The sequence below is a fragment of the Plectropomus leopardus genome, chromosome 2 (genome assembly GCF_026936395.1).
Source record: "Plectropomus leopardus strain MGB_pleo_1.0 chromosome 2, ASM2693639v1, whole genome shotgun sequence".
NCBI classification, from domain to species: domain Eukaryota; kingdom Metazoa; phylum Chordata; class Actinopteri; order Perciformes; family Serranidae; genus Plectropomus; species Plectropomus leopardus.
The window spans coordinates 36,417,113-36,437,699 of record NC_142177.1 but is presented as its reverse complement, the minus strand read 5'-3'; the positions used below and the strand labels follow the sequence as shown (position 1 = coordinate 36,437,699).

Here is a 20,587-nt window from a genome sequence, read left to right as displayed (position 1 = left end):
CAGCTGCTGGAGGAGAGCCCTCTGATCTGCATCTACACACCTCTGTGAAGCTGTAAATGTAGACAATTGTCTGTGGTCTCTGAGTAACTGCTGTTATCATTACTATTGTTGTTACTGAATATACCAATAATAAACTGATATCTGATGTTTGATTGCTTCCAACAACAAGCAGAACAACATGCCCTCTTCATAGTATTTCCTGCTACGGAACAACCAGCTGCAGAGCAGACAGTCTGCTTCCTGTTTGGTATTTGCATGCCCAGTGCACATGAAAGCTCATGTGATGTGTGTTGAATGGAGATTAATTCTGAAACGGTGCTAAAACGAAGTGTACACTGAGATTGTGTTTGTTTCAAATTGCTGTTTTAAAACAGAAACAGGTTAGTGTGGATGTGGCCTAAGAGGACAGGGAGAGGTGTTAACAAGACAAGCACAATACAGGCGGTAACTGTGCAATCTAGTTTCTAATTTTTCTGAATAATTTGTCTGCTGAAGGTGCACTCGCTCTGTAAGGAGGGGCTGCTTGTGGGTCAGAGCCGGCTCAACGTGCTGGGAAACCCCGCTAAAGGTAGGAGCGAACGGATGCATGCTGATGCAGACAAAAAAATAACACAAAATTTTATTGTTCACTCTGAGCTTTTTTCTTCTCACAGGGTGCTGAGTGTAATTTCCAAACGTGAAATCATGCAGAGCTAAAATCCACCTACTCTGTTACCTGTGATCTTGATTTTGTTTTCCTGTGTTTGTGTGTGTTTTGCTGTTTTTGCGTGTGTGTGCCTCTAGGAGTGTACCTGTCCAGGTACTCAGACCTGCTTCAGATAAACTCCATAACTCCCGGAGCCTCGGGGGAGATCATCATCTACAAAGTGATGAAGGTAAATCAGCTGGCCGGTTTTCGTCATGACAGTCGGCTCCGTGGCCCCGTTTCAGATGTGTTTCCCGTGCTCACTATGTGGTGATAGAGACGGTGTGGTAGTCCATTTTTGACCTTTGAGTTGTGTCTGCTTTTTGGTTTCAGGGGAAAGTGAAGAGCATGTATGAAAACATGAAGAACCTTCTAGATCCAACGCCGCGCTTCGACAGCCACATCTCCAAGAACGCCAGCAAAGTCACATCGCTCACCTCCTACCACGCCTTCGAACTCACACAGGTTAGTACACACACACACACACACACACGTAGGCACCGATAAACATCTTTATCATCTTTATCAAGCAACAGCAAGCCCAGAGCAAATCTTTTTTTAACAATTTTTTATTTAAAGTTATGCACGTGGTGAATTACAATGTACGTTTAAGAAAAGAAAAGAAAAAAATAACTTTATACAATTTGGCAAACATTTATATATCTATCATTTCATGGCTTCGATCCCATCCACATAAAGAGTCAAAAAGGGAAAGACAGACAAAGGTCCCAAAATAAATAAGTGCTTGGTAAATAAAATACACTATAAATAAAACAATATATTTGATTGTAAATGGTCATATAAAATAATAATAAAAATAATCAAAATTAACCATAAAATAATAATAATAAATGGATCCCAGAGCAAATCTTAAAGAAATCATTTATAAATACACAGAAATAGACCAGTTGTGCTTCTAATATGATGACATTTAGACAAAAATTATGATTTGTTAGACAGAAAAACGTTAAAATGAATCTGTTTTAGTGATTAACATGACTTATTAGACTTATCCTGTAATTGTAATGTTTAGGCGCTGGATGTAAAGTTTGTGTTGGGATCTAAAAACAGAAGAAATGTATAAAATATCTGAACACAAATATAAATGCGTTAGCATCTGTGATGAATTGTACTGTATTGTATTCAGCACTGAGACAGTGGTTGACGCAATTAGGAAACGTTTAGTACAAGTATACGAAACAAATGCAATTACAAGTACAGCAAGAGCGAGCACAAATAAAGACGAGCGCTCGGGTCAGCCCAGACAGACAAGACTGAGCACAGAACGCAGAAAGCTGGCTGACACACGACACGTGGAGATGCAGAGGTATTTATGCTCCTCACTGTGACAGAAACGGTTACTCTCCGTTACAAACACGTCAGCTACTAGAGTCCTCAGAGATCTTTCTAAACTTTTAGCTCAGGCATTTTCAGGTCAGGGGCCTCAGGTCATCACCTGTCCACCTCATGTTGCATAACGCGAGACTTTTCCATAGATAGGTATGAGTTTACTGTAGGTGGATGCAGAGAAAGTAAATATAAAAGATGGATAATTATATAAAAGTATGTCCTAACAGCATTCTGTTGTTGATATGAAGCAGCTGAAGCATTGACCAGTTCACGCGTCGTACTGCACACCACAAAAATAGTTTTTTGCTCTGAAGTTGAGCTGCCTGTGAATGAAGTAAAGCATGTCTTTGAACACTGTTTGTCCTTTTTTTTCTTTTCTTTCCATGTGCGGTCAGTGTAAATATTTCTTATATTTACAGTATATTTATTTTTTCTAGACCGTTTCTGTTGGCACATTGTAATTTTATTTTATTTATGTTACTGTTTTTGCTCTTTGTTTTTTTAAGCATACTTGGCACCTTGTTTTTTTTTTATCTAACATTTTAATATCTTAATATTTTTATATTTGTAATAATTTTTCACTATTGTTTTGTTTCTGTCGCTGCTTATACTTCTTTGTACCTCATAGCTGCTGTAATATTGTGAATTTCCCCACTGTGGGACTCATAAAGGATTATCTTATCTTGTCTTTTTTTTAGCAATATTTCTACGAGTATTCATTCGACGAGCTGCGGGAGCGGCCTCGTCAGGTTTGCCCGTACGCCGTCGTCTCTTTCCAGTTTAAAGGAAAAGACTCTTCACTTCCCAGCAAACCTCTGGCCCCCATCAGGTATGAAGATCTTATTCCAATCAACCATTTCGACTAATACCAAAAGACGTTGAGTAATTCAGTATAAAAATATCCAGAAACAGAGCAGTGGACTGGGTTTGGTCGTGTAGTTTGTCATCTGGATTATGGAGCTCTCGGAGGATAACACGGTGCCCCTTGTTATGCTTTTGTTGTTTATCAGACTGTATCGTCTTTTAAGGCTAAATTTCCTACTCTAGCAGTAAATTATTGAATTTATTGAATTTATGTGATCGGACACCTACAAAATTCTGTTTTGTATTTCTGGATGGAAGTTAAAAGGAAACTGTTAAAATGAAACTTCACGGCCAATTTGGCATCAAAATTTCACTTTGAAGTGAACTAATCTTCTGCTCTGCTGAAAACCTCATTCAGGCATTTCAAGTTTTTTCTACATTAAAAGGATCTGAAGTCTAATGTCAGTGTCTGTGAATGCTTTGTCCAGTTATTATCACATATTTTAATGTGATCATTTATAGTTTAAACTTATCAAATAAGACACAGAAAGACAATTTTCTGTTCATTTTTGCCATTAATTATTTATGAAAAGACAATCAGAACAAATATATGAATTAGATTGTTTTTGTGTGGTGTTGCTGTGCAGACATTTTTATATATTTTGCATTTAATTATTTTAAATAATCCATAAATAATCCATTCAACAATAAAGTGCCTGGCAAAATGAGTTTGTTGCAAATGAGCCCAAACAAAGCGTGGCCCTTTAGATTTAAGTTGAAGGTTGCGGAGAAATGAAATGCTTAAATGCAGTTTGAATCTTGACCTCAGGTGTAAATGAGTGCGCTGATGTTTGTGTTTTGTGTGTTTGATGAACAGGTCGAACAGTGAGTCAGCGGAGGGGAGTAAAGGTGAGTCCATGTTTAGTCATAATAGAGCTTAAAAGGTTGCTGATGTTCATGAGCTGTCGTCTCTCTCTCTCTTTTTCTCTCAAATTCAAACTCAGATTGCTTTATTGGGATGAATGTTTTTGACCAATTTTGCCAAAGCATCAGGTATAAGTATATAGGAATAAGAAAATGTCATGAAAACATGTACACTAAACATGTTTTGTGTGTGTGTACTGTATATAAAATGTGTGTGTACTGTATATAAAATAGTTGATGTTTGTTTTGTATTGAAAATACAAAATTGGAAATGTTGTGGAGAAACGAAGAGAAATGGGCTAAATCATGGAGGCAGAGTGTGAGTCATGTGGAGTCTCGTTCCAGCTGTCAGGTGGTTGTGCTGGTTGTCTCTTCGGTTGTGACATGTTCAAACATATCTCGCTGCTTCTATGAAACACACCGTTTTCGCCTCGTAGATATTGTATTTTTTTAGTCTGGTCAGAGAATGCTTGTTTGAATACAATGTTTGTGAAGAACCTTGTTCTGATATCTTCACATGCGCTACAGTGTAGCGGGAAATGCCGCTCTGTCTCCACCTGTCTGTGGACAGAGCGGACACAGACGGTCCTCTCTGGGCAGCCAGGTCTGCCGATCTCCATCCACGAGCTGTGATCACTGAGTCTGTCTCTCTCTGTGTCCTTCAGAGCGCGCTCAGTTCACAGTGTGGACCGGAGATTTGGTGAAAGATGACCGAGTTCTCTTCCAGATCTCCCTGCGCTCCTTCTCTCCTCCCCTCTTGCCCCACAGACTGTGAGTACGGAGCTCCTCTCTGGCTGTTTCAGTGTTTAATACTGTAAAACAGACGTTTGCCATCTTATATAGCGTCAGATGTGACAGGATCAAATCCAATTAACCGGTGTCCAGTGCACAAGTAGGAACAGGATGCATTTTAAAATTCAGAGAGCTGAGCTTGCTCCATCAAAAATGGAAAAAATACTCTTCAGTTTGGCCCTATGAAGCTACTTATGACACTACCAAAATTACAGATGAATGAAGGATGATCTGAAATACGCCCAGATTTCTTTGCAGAGGAGAGCCTCACTAACTCGAACCAACTAGAAGTTAATAGTTACCTTTTATTTTGATAGAGGTTCCTGTTTTATCCTGAGTTTATTATATATATATATATATATATATATATATATATACACATATCCTGTTTTTTGGTGCTGGAACTATTTTACTGGATCTGTGCAGATATGATGTATTTCCCGATAACATTTCTTTTTGTCTGCTTGCTTGTTTTTGTTTGTTTTTTTCTTGTTCTTGTTCTTGTTTTTGTTTACATGTTATTGTTAGGGCCCCCTCCCAAAAGCTGTAGGCAGCTTATTTGGGGTTTCCCTTTCACATGTTTCTTCCATCCTAGTCTGTACCACTATTTTCTCTGATGTGTGAATAAAAATGAGGATAAGGATGAGGATGAGGATGAGGAGGAGGCATCATGCATCCTCAGCATTTTAAAATGATTTGCTGCGCGTGTGCCTCGTGTCTCCTTCAGACCAGAGAAGTTGGAAATGGGCTGGTTGATGAGGGTTGACCAGGTGACCAAACTCGTGCCCTCTGAGCTGCTCTCCTACGACCTCTACAGCAGCAGCCAAGAAGGTGAGGCCAGATTTACCCTCAGAGTGACGGCACATCACACAGGACGCAGCTGATGAGACTCACCAAAGCCTCATACTTTTGGACAGCGATACAGTTAGCTGTTATTTTGTGCGTCGACGTTCAGTAAACCTGGACCATCATCAGTTTTCTTATGCTGAGCTCAGGCACCTTTCACAAGCTATTTAACCGTTTTTAACAGAAGCAAATTGGTTTGATTTCTTTCAGAAACATGGGGAAAAAATTTCAAGAAATTGGTAAAAGGTGACAAGAAAATTACCTGAAAATTCATTTTAAAAAGAGGGGAGGATTATTAGAAAATTATGTTTTTTAAAAAAACAGGGAAAAATGTCCAGAAAACTAGATGCATAGTTATTATAAAGGTATATTTAAAATTATGTTACAGGAAAGGGTTAAAGTTGACCATCTGCAGATTTAAATTTCCAGTAATCAGCATTTTTCAAAGTGCATCCAGACCATCACTAAGCATCATTTGTGTGATGTCTGTATTTTATTATTAGTTTTATTGTCTCCGTATTTGTGTGATCAAACGAAATCAGAAATTGAATAAGATTTTGTGTGTTTGGTTTTTTTTGCGTGTGCAGTTGTGAAGAATGGTTATTGCTGCAGTCTTCTGGAGGTGATAGACAGAAATCGGTCTACGACCAGCGTGACGCGGCTGCTGCAGGAGCTGGAGATAAAGAGAGTGGTGAGTTTGGCTTATTTTAATATGTGAGATCAGTTTATATTGCTGAGTGCATCGGGTGCTGACACATCACAGGGCAGCAGCCGAATAGAGAAACAGCAGGATCTGCATTATTCTAATTCCCCCTGTTCCCTGGTTAACCCTTTAACAGTCACACTAAGAAATGCCTTTGCAAAAAATTTACAGCTTAATTGATCTTAGAATTTGTTAACGAAATGCATCAGTTTATTAAGGAAAAAACATTGTCTCAGTATTGTAAAAAGTGCAAAAGTTAAAGTAACATAATAGAAATCTGAAAATTAAAGTAACTTCATACAAAAAACATGAAAATAAACAAAAACAAATAGATACAAATGAAAATGAATCTAGTCAAAAAAAAATGCTAAAAAACAAAATGTCAGTGTTATATAATAAAAATCTTAAAATAAAAGTAATTTCATAAAATAAACAAAAAAAAAGTTAAAAAAAAATAATAATCAAATAAGAAAATACAAATAATGAATCAAGTGACAAAGTGTAGAAAAAAACAGTCAATTTAATACAGTAATAAAAAAGGACTGAATAGAATTACGGTACAATCAAAATACTTTAATGCATTGTAGAAAAACATGTAAATGTCTGCAGAACAGTTTCAATAGTAAAACAACACACTCATGTGGTTCTCACTGCTCCCCTGAAACACTCTGTTTTCTTTTTTCTTACTTTTTTTTTACACAAATAGTTTTGTCCTTTTAATAATTTCCAGTTTCTTCTTCTTTGCCATCATCACTGTTAAGGTACTGTTAGTGATCGTCATTTCCTGCCCAGGTATTTTACATTAAAAGTGTCCCTATCTTTAGGTTTATTGTGACAAGTCTGCAAAAAGTTTTGAGTGTCATCTAACAGCGCTTAAAAACTGACTGGAGATAATGATTGAATAAAAACAAAAATAGTGTTAATAAACAGAAAATGAGAGCAGCAGAGGGGAGAGTACAACATGAGTGAGTGTCATGACAGACTGGAAGAAATTCAGAGAAAAGGACAGGAAAGATATGAAATAAGAGGATAATTGTTAAAGGACATTTGTCTGCTCTCTCTCAGGTTCTGGTGACTCCACTTTCAGACAGAGGCTTTCTTGTCCTGTTATCCAGCGTTCAGATGGCCACGCCGCCTGGTAAGACATGGGACAGGTGGACTGTACCGGTACATGATGTAAAAGATAATGTTGGACAGGCCGTGTGGTTATTGAAAAATAAGGCACAACAGTGAGGCTGATTAACGTCTGATTCTTTGTCGTGTGAATTATTCCACTTTCACCACAGCCATGCCAGTGCATGCATCAATCTATTTTTATTATATATCACATAATATATAAAAACATAAAATAATGCATGAAAACTGAATCTTTGGCTATGAACAGTATGACAGGTGTGAGAACTAGCAGTTTTCTGTGCAAAAGTAATATTGTTAGGTATGTCATGAAGTGTTAAGGCCAAAATTCATTTTTTGATGTGTTTGTGAAGAACGCACTGCAGCATAATACTAATACAACGTAATACTTCTGTATTTTCAGAGAGGGGAGAGAGCTGGAAGAGGTGTCTTCAGGCGTTGTTTGTCTTCCCAGAGTCCAGAGATCTGGCCAAATTCAGTGAGTAACACAGTGACTGCTGGGTGGGTGTTTCATTTAAAATATTTTCTTAAGTTCATATTATCCAGGAGGCGTGTCAGAATTAAGTTTTGATTGTCTTTCTTGAGCCGATACCAATCCCTTTAAAATATGCCAACATGAGCCCTCATACCGATCCTTAAGCTCAACCAAGGACGTTTCGGTTATTCAGTGTTTTGCTGCCTGTTTAACCAAATATATTTATTGAAAAGAGAGTGAGTGAGAAAGAGCTACAACACTTTAAACCCTTAAACAAATTGAATTAATGTCAGGAAAAATGCAATGAGCAATTTCACAAGTCATGGCCCAAAAGTCAACAAAAAAATAGTTAAAAAAAGGTTACAATTTTTAAAAAAGAGTAAAAAGCCAAATGAGAAAATGACCTTTAAAAGGTGCTGAATTATTTATTTATTTTTTAATATCTGTTTGTTTTATAGTTTATTCTATTTTTTCTGTGACATAATTTTAAATATAAAATAATTATAAATTTAGACATTTCTTCCATTTTTTTATGATAAGTTTCTAATAACCCCGCCTCTTTTTTTAAAGCTAACGTTAAGGTCATTTTCTTGTCACCTTTTATTCATTTTGTGCTATTTGTGAAATCTGAAATTGTGAAGGTGTCACTCTGGGCTTTGGGTCACTGCGATGACATTTCTTATTGTGACTATTTTTACTGTTTACACAAATCAAACAATCAATTAATAAAGAGAATAATCAGTTTAGGTGAATCCAGAGTGAAAATAATTATAAATGAATAGCTGAGCTCCACCTCAACCAACTACAACAGTGAAATCCAGCTTTTACATTTATGTATGAGTAATAATAATCTAATGATGTAACTTAAGCTATAAAAAAAACCCACCTGCAGTAAGTACAAACTGAAGCTCAGTGTTAATTCTGATGTTTTCTTGTTTCCTCCTTGCAGCAGTAAAGCGTGCCGCCTCCTCCTCCCATGATGCCGCAGAGTCACCGATGTCTGCGAGCACCGTGATGCCGCGGATTAGTCAGTTTTTGCCAGCGCTGCACCATGCCCTGCTCAAAGCCCGCGCCAACCCTCCTCCTGAGCTGTCAGCTGGTGTGGAGCGCCATGCACGGGAATACCTCCTCGGCCTGAACGACGGCAAGGTGTGACCAACTTCTCCTGAAATTGTACTCTTTATTTTGGAAAGTGTGGGGGTGTCCACTAAGTTAAAACCTTTGAAACCGTAGCAGGTTTTCTTTCAGCAACATGGGAAGAAGCCAATAGCTCATTGGCAGAAAAACCCCAAATGAGCAAAAAAAAAAAAAAATTCCAGAAGTTTAAGTTAATTACCTGAAAAATGGTTGAAAAAAGAAAAAGAAACAAATCAGAAATTGACCTGGAGAAAGTGCTTAAAAGTTAATAAGTAAATATGAATTTGAACTGAATTTGAATTTGAAATTTTAATTTCAAACATGTAACAAAGAAAAGTTATCATACAAACAATCAAAAAGAAAACAGTAAAAGTTTCAAACAATGAAATAATAAATCATGGATGAATCAGTTTACATGTCCGAAAAGGAGTGTAAAATGTGTAATAATGTTAATCATAAATATATTTTTTCTCTAGTTTAAAAAATTGAAATATACTAATTTCTTGCAATTTGTGGAACATTTCTTTCCAAGTTGCTCATGAACTTTTTCCCTATGATTTTGAAAGAAATCGCACCAATTTGCCCATAGTTCAAAGGTTCAAATGCTTGTATGTTGTGTCTCCAGGTTTCAAAGGGTTAAGCATGTATTTAGTCTCTACGTGTTTTTTTTTTTTGTTTATTCCTCTAATCATTCTTCCTCAAAGCCCAAATTCCTGTCTTTGCTGTCCAGGTTCGACCGTATCCAATGGGCGAGTACGAATCCAAACTGGATGAGCAAGGAAAGCTGTTTCCACCTCCCAAACACCACCGCCTGAACATGGACAGCTACCTGCACTCCTACCTGCTCAACCACTCCTTCTACATGCTGTCTGTGGCCCGGGCCAAGCAGATGGTGGAGGCGCACTGTGGCCCCGAGGAGCCACGAGAGGCGAGGCTAAGGAAGAGGGAGTCAACCAGCAACGCTAGAGACGCACAGACCAACAATCAAAAGGTAAACACTTTTTAGGAAACCATAATAATCAAAAAAACTGTCTGAACTCGAGCTGGGTGATATGGCTTTAAAATATTATCACAATATTTCAAGGCTGTATTGAAAGACACAATACATATTGCAATGTTTATGTATCCTGTAAAACAATGTTGACTACTGAAATGAAAAGATTATTGAATAAACTGCATTTACAATAAAGTTAAATAAAGGAGCTTCTGTCAAATAATAAAGTTAAATACACTACTGTTGTGATAATTTTTAATAAAATCAAATTTTAAGGAAGTTAAATAAAGTGCTTTTATAATGGTCTTTAAAATAGTAATAATATTTAATATTGTTAAAATTAAATAAATCAAAGCTGTGCCCATGGTGCTTTTATTTTGAAGGACCAGGCTTTTCTCAGACCGTGTGGATGTTTTTGCTGCAGATTTAAAGTTTCCACTCAACAGTTGGATGTTCGCATTAGCAGAAAGTTAAACAGATACCACAGCGCCTTTAACCATGACAATTCATTAACTGTTAGCAGGAAACAAACTCCAGTTCAGCTTGTACTAATATTTGCAAGTCGCACCGGTGCTCCATGATTGTAAAATGTGACAAAACAGTGGCGATTGGAGCTCTGCAAAAGCCCTGCTTCATGTGTGTGTCTGTGAGAGGCAGAGAGCCAAAGGGGAGAGCGAGGGAACCAAAAAAAAAACAGTGGCTTTTAATAACAATTTGATGATTTATACTTGATGCTCACAATGTGGTAAGTTTTTATTTCACATGTGGAACAAGCCGCGGTGCCTCCAGTATATTTGATATATCGCCAAAGATTTCGGACAAAGATTTCTTTAACATTATGGTGTCAGTTTCGTGTGCTGTAGACTATCTTTGGATTTATTTATTTATTTTGTCATCTTGGCTTTTTAGCTCAAATTTAACTCAAATGTGTTTCTTTGTTGCTCAGATGCAGCAGCTGATTGACCTCGTGCTGACCTGTAAGAGGAACGCAGAGAACGAGGTGAGGAGGGAGGAAGGAGGAGGAGGAGGGCTGAAGGTACCGGGGAGGAAGAGGAAACTGGAACAGGAGACGGCAGAGAGGGCGCTTAAGTTCCTGAAGGCGTCACAAGAACCTGGAAGACCCAGCAAGGCTCCTGGTGAGAAGAAAAGAGGCTTCTCTTCTCTATCAGCAGCTCACTGCACTGAGGGGTCATTCTCATGTTTTTATGTCAACGTTTTCACAGCATTTTAAGAGACATTGGGCCTTAAATATCTCTTAAATATTTTCTCTTAATTTTCTAGTAAGAGAAAATATAAGAGAAGTCAACTCCAGATGCATCAAACGCCCTTAACCACCCAAATCTTACCCAGGTGTGCTCAGTGATGAATCCCACTTGATCAGAAATGACCTGTTAGCACAGGTAACGGCCCCTAAACACGATGTCGTGTGCAAAGACTTGGACACCAAACAGATGGAGTTTCGAGTTTCTGCTGTAGTGAAATTGATGTACACCGTCTGTTAAACTTAACCGATAAAAACTGTTCAACTTTATCAAAGTAAATGTGATTTCAGGGAAATGTATTGAAATATTTAAAGTCAAAGTGCTCGTGCAAAAAGATTTAAATTAGTTTAATCAGCCAAAAGAATTAAAATAATAAGAAGAAAGAGCAGCAGTTCCTCATATGTACAGTTTATATGAGAAGCTGGACCCATGAAATGTTTTTTTGCATGAAAAAATACACGAAAGAAATAGCTGACAATTCATTTTGTCATTAATTGACTAATTATTTCAGCTGCACTTATATGTTTTCATATTTTTCTGTTTGTCTTCAAAAAACGTACGCGTAAAATGTAAAGTAGTTTAGTAAAGTAGACTAATAATTGTAGTGGAGTAAAAAGTACAATATTTCCCCCTGAAGTGCAGTAGAAGTAGAAAGTGGCATGAGATTAAAGTACTCAAGTAACATAAAGTTCCTCAGATTTGTACTTAAGTACATTACTTGAGTAAATGTACTTGATTACATTCTACTAATTTAGTTCTCCTCCGCTCACCCACCCGCAGACAGAGAGGAGGGCGGAGTTAAGCGCTGCAGCTTTTGCAGGTGATGCGTCACCCGACAAAAACAGACAGTCCAAAGAGTAAGAGAAACGTCGACCTCAGCTATATGAAAAGCAGGCGAAAATATCCACGTTTTTAGACGCACACTGCTAGTCAAAGTACCAGCTCTCCTGCTGAATCTGCATCCCCCGACCAGCAGCACAGGAAACCCCACAGGATGACAGGCTTTGATCCCACAGGGCTGTCAGACAGGAAAATCTGCTCCTGGCTCTACACGACTGAACATGGAAAAAATAAAATCACTAAATTAAAGCCATAGATGAATACAGTGCATAGAAAATGAATAGGGAATTATTTGTTTTCTTTTTGGGTCAGTAATAGGAGCCGTGGGGAGGGGGCCCCGCGGACAGGGGCCAGCGGGAGACCATTTTCATCCAACCCAGGCATCCCTAAACAGTTAATCTTAGGGAAACACTGTACTGTACGTTATACACTGACTTTAGCAACTTAAGTTTTGTTATCCGTTCGTGTCCACGAAGACACAAACAGATCGAAGTTTATTAGGGCGCAGACTGTACATGACTGCTGCTTGCCTCCTGCGGTTTGTACATAACTACTGTGAGTGCGCATCCACCTTACTGACGCCTCCCCGTGGAGTCAGTTTTATTTATATAACTCATTATCACAAATTTGCCTCAGGGGACTTGACAGTCTGTACAACATATGACACCCCATGTCCTCAGATCTTTAATTCAAGTAAGGAAGTTGCACTGCAAAAAGTTTTAATGGGGAAAAATGGAAGAAATTTTATAAAGAACAACCGAGGAGGGATCTCTCTGCCTGGAGGCACAGACATGCAGTTTATTACGTAAAATTACAGTATAAATAAACAGGATAACAGTTATAAATTGACAGTAAACAAATTTAAGAAATTTGGATCTGGAGAGATTTCAGCAACTTTAAGTGACTCTGAACGTCAGTTTTTGTCATGGGTTCCTAATTTTGTTTCATGCAAGCGAGAGCCATCATCAGCCCTCTACAGGAGCAGTCCAGTCGTACCGCCATCACCTCACAGGATGTTTGACCTTTTGACCAATTATCTGTTGTTGTTTTGTTTTCCACGAGTGTCGGCGGATATATGTATCTCTCCAACTCTTCTTGAAAACAATTGTCATGCAGTCAGTCTAAGTTTATGGACTTCCTTTTTTACACAAACAGGACGAGTTGAGTTTATTTCATTTCGAATAATGAAAGATAACAGTAAAAAAAATATTTTAAAAAAGTCTTCATCAGGGAAACAAAACGAGGAACGTGTTTGAAAAGGAAGCAGGAGGAAGCAAAATACTGATCTTGTCCTGCCGCTTCTTCAGCCATATCATATTTACGTCTTCATAAATCAAATATTATCAAGCCTTAAACTTAAGTCTCACACTTCTCCAGGCAAAACCCCAGTTTGGACAAACAAAACACATTGTAACCTCCTAAATAAAAAAAGGACCACCTAAAAAAATCAATATTAGTTTTGGTGTTTGCTATATTTGGAATATTTTAGCTGCTTTAACTTCTAATCAGACAGCGATTTATACACAATAACCCATTATTCTGCAAAAACATGTCAGCACAAAATGTGCATAAGAGCGCTCTGCTGTGTGCGTAGATTCTCTTCTTACCTAAGAACAAACCCCAAATAACAAAATATGGCTGAATCCATGTAGAAAACTGTAAGTGGGTTTTAAGAGTTAATTGCTTCCTGTGAACGGTTGGTAACGAGGCCCTTCGTTATGATACAAAGCTGTCTGAAAAAGTGTCTCTTTAAGTAAGACACTGGCTCTGGACGGGAATCACATGCAGCTTTACTTTAAATATGTAAACTATGATTTATTCTTCTTTTATAATTGTTCATCTTTCAGTCAGTGGGTGATGTTTTCCTTCACTGACTTGCTTTTTTCCTCCCTGCTTTTGGCTCCAAGTTGTGGGAAGCCAAGTCCCTGCCTCTCCTGGCTCTCTTGCGTCTGTGATTGGCTCGGTGGGTTTGAAGGACGTTGATCTGAGGGAAGATGGATCTGAACTAGCTGCTAAACTTCTGGGTCTGCTAACAGGTGACTGGATACTGGGACTTTCTCTTAGACCACATACACTCACTACTGCACCACCTGTGAAGCCTTTAACTCTTTCCTCATATATCTGTTTTCTTTATCGCTGCAGAGTTGCTGTTTCTTTTCTGGGAGCAATTCAGCTTTCACACGATCTTTTTCTTGTTTGACGGGCTGTATCAAAACATTAGAGGGAGGCTGCTGGACATGATGAAATCATTGTTGATGGTGGTGTTTTGAAACTGAGCGAATGTTTCTCTGCTCACTGACAGCCCTCACCCAGACTGCCAGGGGAGCGACCGCTCAGAGCCCATACGAAGTGCAGGAGGAGGCGCAGAAGGAGTACTTTCCATTCAATAAGTTGGCCACCAAACTGGGTCTGCCCACCAACTGTGACATCGACCTGAGGAAGCAGGAGGAGCTGGAGGTAACTCAAGGCAATATTTGTGATTGGCAGATATTTTAGCTTTATTGATAGCTCTTTTTTTTGCCAATGATTGTACAGAAAAACGGTCAGATCAGCGGTTTGGAACAATCATCTTTGAGTCTGTGACATTTTGTTCCTCTGTAGTTGATCAATTGTTTACCTGTTTAAAGAAAAATGTGAAACACACTCCCTGAAAGTTAGGGCTTTAGTCACCCAAAGAAAATCTTGGTCGACTGAAATTGCACCTACACTTCAATTAGTTAGATTAGAAATCCGCTCATTAACTCTGGATTAATGAAACTGGCCACAGTTCACTGACTGCACTCTAACTGGTAGCGTTATATGTCCACAGGGCTTTATGAAACTTTAACAGTATGATAATCGTGTGAGAAAACATGGCAGCGTCACAAAATTAAAGCATTATTATTATCAGTTACAATTACACTTTTTTTTGAAAAAATAACGTGTAAAGTCTCAATTTTGAAACAAAAACTTTAATAATGGTGAGATTCCCTGTCCATTTCCTTTTTTTTGATAGGTGCGCTAAAAACACAGGCAGCATGTCAAGGAGCGGAGTGTGTTTCAGAAGAGCGCATGGCGTTTTCACAGACCTTTAAAGGCGACACCCATGATTGTCCGATCAATGAGAATTTGGTCGTACAAGATCTTATCAACCAACCAACCAACCAGAGGGTGTCAGCCCTAAAGTAATAAAACTGTCTCATTAAAATGAATATCATCATTCTTAAAAATAAATGTCTTTTTGACATATTCTGGTTAGCACAATGGCTAACGGCCTTCTCAGACAAGAATTTTAATGACATCAGCTCTATCTTAATAAAATACTGCTCATATTTACCATAAGAGATGCTTCTAGTGTGACTACACTGTAAGAGATGGAGCACCAAATTCTCTTCTGTGTAAAATAACTTCCCAAAATCAGCTGAAACTTACATAAAAAAATGTAATAATATAAATGGATAATTACACTGACCAGTGACTCTCGACAGCAGACATTTAGCATGTGAGAATTGTCTTAAAACTGACTTGAAACATCCAAACATCTTTTGAGCTCTCTTTGCTTGTTAACTTAGCCAACGCGACCAAACTATTATCGTTATTATCACTTAGTTTTTTATCCGAGAGGGAGAAGTGCATCACCTTCCTGGTGCTGGTACACATAACTGCAGTGCACAAGACATTACATTAAAAAGGCTGAATTTGGCTGAGAGCAAGAAACACAGAGCTGACCCTCTTTACTTTTCTGGACCCTCTTTCATACGAGGTCACTAACTCCTAACGTTAATCCTGAAAGTGGAGCAGATAAGGTTAACAAAATGTGCGTGACTGTGTGTCTGTGTGTCTGTGTGTCTGTGTGTCTGTGTGTGTGTGCAGGAGCAGACGGCAGGCAGCGTCAGTAGTTTGGAGGGATTCAGTCCCAGCTCCCACAGCGGGGAGATGAATCACCATGGAGGTAGAGGAGGAGGGCTGGGGAGGAGAGCAGACGAAGAGGAGGAGGAGGATGAGGGGGAGATCCCGTGGGTCCTCATTCCCATTACAGGTCTGTCTGTCTGTCTGTCTGTCTGTCTGTCTGTCTGTCTGTCTGTCTTATAAAGTGGGGACTTGTGTGTAGCACGATCTCTGCGTAAAAGCGGCCTTGACACCTGCTTAGTTACTTTGGGGTCTGAGCCGAAACATGAGTTTTGTTGATGTTGTGTGCTTTTTTTTTTAACTCAAATGAAACGTCTCAGAGGCGTAGTCCTGAGAAATATAAAGATGTTTAATAAAAGGCTTGAGTTGGTTTGCAAAGCAATTGAAGTTTGCCACATCTGACAGACAGTGATATAACTTCTCATGGGGGCAAGCACCTTTTTCACACACCAATCAAAACAGAGGATTCACTTTTCCTGATTTATAACTATTCCCTAAAAACATCTGATTGTGGCATCATAAAAACACATTTGTTCAATAAATAGAAATTTAGATGTCCTTGTTCCAGGATGAATATGTAATTAAAAATGACATAGCTATAAATGTCCACCCCAAACTGTTGAGATAATGAGTTTTAAACCTTTAACATGAAAAATATTTTGCCGTACGTTTTGAGGATGCTGGTTTTAGAGGAGCGGCCTGTGAAATCACAGAAGTGACCAGAATGAAAGCTGAGAGTTAACTTTGTGTCTGCCTGCAGGTGTGTGTTCACAGAGGTACACCTACAGAGACAGAAACATCCCCCAGGACCCCCGCTTCCAGCACCTCCCCCCAACAACAAGCATCACCACAACAACCAAACCTCTCAGGAGGAGCCCCACCCCGTCCCCAGAGCGAAGCCCTCCTCCCTCCCCCTTCAGGTGCCCATCCCCCGAGCCCAGCCCGCCTAACTCCCCCTCCCAGTGCCCATCACCAGACCCCAGTCCTCCCCCTTCACCCTCCCAGTGCCCGTCTCCAGAGCCCAGTCTGCCGCCTTCCCCGTCTCAATGCCCGTCCCCGGAGCCCAGCCCTCCCCTTTCTCCCTCCCAGTGCCCGTCTCCACAGCCCAGCCCTCCCCCTTCTCCTTCCCAATACCCGTCCCCTCGGCTCAGTCGCGCCCCCTCCCGCTCAGTGTGCTGGTCCGAGGAGCCTAATGAGCTCAGCCCGTTTAACAAGGAGCTCAGCAGCGCTAACAAGGAGCGGATAGACCCCACAGCCTCCAGGGAGGTCACAGGTAACCTGAGCCACACTCAGCCGTCTCTGAGTCTGCTTGTTGCACCTGTTCAGGTTTTGCACAGTGACGACACCCACAATTTTGACTGCCATGTGCAGGATATTATCCATTTCACAATTTGACATTTGAAAATGGCCCCAAATTTATTTCCAGTCGCAGTCAGTGCTAAAGTGTGACTGAGACAAAGTCAAGCTGATGCATTTCTGTGCAAAAATGATTTGATGTTATACTGGAGATCATAGTTTAGTGATGAGTGCAAATCATACAGCGACTACTTGCTTCAATACAGTTGTTTAAAGCTCTTAAAGATGGGGTAGGCAGCTTTAAGAACTCGACTCAAACTCTAAGGATATAGTAATTAACGTGGACTGAGAGAAAACTAGACTTGACTGCACCTCCTCTCGGCTGTGTTCAGCCTTTAGAAAATCTATGTAGTAATGGGAGACTCTGGCCAACCACAAGTCATGTCAGAGAGAAGGTGTTTCTATTGGCTGTTAAAAATGCAGATGCACGTGCACATCTCTCTGTTATGAGCCAGATTCAGTGGAGAAAGATCACGCAGAAAAAGTTGAATTCTAGCCCAAACTAGGGCTGTATCCGATTTGACTGTTGAATACGAATGTTCGACTCTTGTTTCTATTCCATGTAAAGTTCAAAGTTTGAACAGACCCAGCGGGACGTTCAGTGTGACAGCAGCGTTCATGTCAACCAGCTAATGGCACTAACGATAGATCGGACAACAACATTTTTTGCTGACACTAAATCAAACAAAAGCCAGAGACTCTGTCGTATTAAGTTACATGTTTAAGCTGCAACGACTTCACAAAATTACGTTATTACAACAAAATTATTAGTAAACTTAACATTTAGACAGAAACAAAACAGAACTGAAGATTAATACTGTAGTTTCATAAACTTACCTTTTTTCAAGGCAGCAGATTTTTTAAAGTGGGATCAGTTTGTGAGATGTATGCGCATAAAAATGTTACTCAGTTCAGGTGTTTTTTGTGTGGTTAACTGTTAATCATTGACCATAAACATTTACCACAACAGGTGACAGGTTTTATTCTGAAGCAACCTGAGCTGTTAGAAAGGTGCCTCGAGATCAGCTTTAGCTTGACTCAAGTCCTCCACCTGCTGAGCTTAGTAATCGTAAAAGGCCGTGACCCCATTCTGCAGCTCACTGTAAATAATGTCTCAGCAGTCAGGACTTGTGCATTTTCTTTACTCAGTTTGCATTTATTGTGATTCCAGTCTAACACAGTCTGCCTCCTGCAGGGGTGTCCTCGGACAGAGAAGAGAGACTTCAGGGGACTAAAAAGAAGACTGAAGAGCCGTCCATTTCTGCAGCCATCCAGCTCTCTGTCCCTCCAGCTCCTGAGAGGAGGACAAGCCTCTCACCACCACCCACTGAGCGAGAGGAGGATACAGAGGGAGAGCTGAGGGAGGTGCAGGCAGAACTTTTAGAGGAGGAAAAAGAAACTAAGACAGTTGAGAGAGTGCAAAAAGGAGAGGAAGCAGAGGCAGAGGAGGAGGCGGAAATGATGCACGTGGTAGCTAGTGATGTGGAGGGAGAAGCGAAGGAACTTGTAGGTGGCTCAGTGTTGTCTCCGCCCGTCTCCACACCTCCCTCTGGTCTGGACAGGATTGTGCACAAACATCTCGGCAACTTCTCCTCTGAGATTCAGCTCCTCCTGCAGGAGCAGAGCGTTAGTTACAGCTTCCCACAGTCCCCACACTCCACTTCAGAAACCCCGGCACCGCAGCACACACTCCCACACAGCCTCATATCCAAGTTTTCACAGTATGTGTCTTTCTACAACCCGTGCCCCCCGGTGCAGGACTACGTTAGCTCGCTACAGGACGGCATTAGCAGCGTCCTGTCAGAGTTTGATGACGGCTGCCTGAGCCACAAGCCCAGCACCAGCCGGCCTGATGTCGAAGACGCATTGGCGAGCAAAGTCAGTGATTTTGTGTCCAGCATACGAGCAGCTAATGTTAACACGGACAGAGAGGATGATGGTTTCTGTTATGAACGTACAGCTGCTGATGCTGGCGCTTCAGTCAGTCAAAATCCTGCTCTCTCCGGAGGAGGTGACGTGTGGCAGCCACACATAACCACCGGTCAGTCCCCGAATGCCACAAACAACAGGACACCCCCAACGTCTCATATTACTTTATCTGTTACTACCTCTGCAGCTGGTTCTGTCTGCAGCCTCATCCCGCCTCCTGAGAACTCTCCGCAGTCCCACTGGAGTCTGCAGCAAAGTCTCAGTGTAGAGGTCGATAGAACAATCGGTAATGACGTCAGACAAGCACAAGACAACAGCGGTACCAGGACTGTACATTTCACCGCCGGTGCAGAGGGTGGGAGTGTTCTCGCGGGCACAAACTGTAAGGTGACTGTATCCGGGTTCAGCGGCGTCCCGCAGCCCTCGACAGAACCGTCACACCCCTCTGAGCTGGTCTCCAGTCCGGCCTCTGTGCCCGGGTCCACCACAGGCCCCACTCCCCCGGCTGCTGCCCTGAGCTCGCTGATCAGCCAGCTGCAGCCCGAGGTGTTCAGCAGCCTGGTGAAGATCATCAAAGACGTCAAGAAAAACTCCCTTCAGTTCTACCTCCACAGCACCGAGGCGGGGGACCAGGTCCACGAAGACGTCAAGGTAACCTGATGGGCAGCACACTCAAAAATTCATTATACAGACCTTATTATTATTATTCACACCTTCTTTGTTTGGTCTTCACTTTTGGACTTTTCAGTTCGATCTGAACCAAATTGACAAGTGTGAAACCTCCTCCAATCTAAGCATCCAAACCTTGGTTCGATAAAAAGAGGTTGTCTCCGTCTGGTTAAATCTGAACTACGTTCCAGTTAGTTTAAAGTGTGAAAACATTTTCAGAAAGTTCTCCGGTTTATCGGCTTCTCACACGAGTAGCGAAGAGTGTTGGTGGATGCACACGTAGCAGACAGGTTTTGGCAAAAATGATGCAACAAAACGATATGAGCCCCTTTAGCAAATGGGGAGAGGAGGAGACAAAATGTTAAACTGACATTTGGTCTGACGAGTTTACTAACAGTTACTTGGATAACACTCTGCAAAATTACACTTTTCAACAATTTACCGAAGACGAGAGAGAAAGAGAGAATATGAGAGACCGACTACAAACCAACCAGCGTCTCCCCGTACTTATGACGACAGGAAGTAATTACAGTATGTAATGTTTAGTTCTTTGGTTCACTTCCATAATCGCATACTGAAACCAAAACTAACCAGATTAAATCAGTGCAATGTAACCAAAAAGTAAACCCAACATCCAGACTTTCTGGAGTGAAATGGTCCTCCATGGTTGCCATCAGTGAATGTGACGTCTTAATTTAGAAGATTATGGTGTTGATATTGAAAAAGTACATTACCTGATTCAAAAGCTATAAAGGTTATTGATATAATCACCTAAATAAACAAACACTAATATGTAAAT

The 20,587-nt window shown here is 40.4% G+C and overlaps 1 protein-coding gene across 4 annotated transcripts in view; it reads left to right on the top strand.

Moving 5' to 3' along the window:
• The window catches only part of tasora (transcription activation suppressor a), a 41,909-nt gene that overhangs the window by 6,916 nt on the left and 14,406 nt on the right, over nt 1-20,587 (top strand). For 3 of the 4 annotated variants that reach the window (XM_088069847.1, XM_088069842.1, XM_042510015.2), the window contains exons 4-21: nt 496-568; nt 784-875; nt 1,019-1,150; nt 2,734-2,864; nt 3,717-3,748; nt 4,429-4,534; nt 5,283-5,386; nt 5,989-6,092; nt 7,170-7,242; nt 7,642-7,716; nt 8,663-8,862; nt 9,581-9,841; nt 10,791-10,980; nt 13,854-13,982; nt 14,249-14,403; nt 15,799-15,964; nt 16,595-17,107; nt 18,386-19,770. In XM_088069847.1, coding sequence (XP_087925973.1) covers nt 496-568; nt 784-875; nt 1,019-1,150; nt 2,734-2,864; nt 3,717-3,748; nt 4,429-4,534; nt 5,283-5,386; nt 5,989-6,092; nt 7,170-7,242; nt 7,642-7,716; nt 8,663-8,862; nt 9,581-9,841; nt 10,791-10,980; nt 13,854-13,982; nt 14,249-14,403; nt 15,799-15,964; nt 16,595-17,107; nt 18,386-19,770 — 3,921 coding nt within the window. The remainder of the gene's footprint in view (nt 1-495; nt 569-783; nt 876-1,018; nt 1,151-2,733; nt 2,865-3,716; nt 3,749-4,428; nt 4,535-5,282; nt 5,387-5,988; nt 6,093-7,169; nt 7,243-7,641; nt 7,717-8,662; nt 8,863-9,580; nt 9,842-10,790; nt 10,981-13,853; nt 13,983-14,248; nt 14,404-15,798; nt 15,965-16,594; nt 17,108-18,385; nt 19,771-20,587) is intronic. The other variant, XM_042510022.2, reaches the window with a different exon arrangement.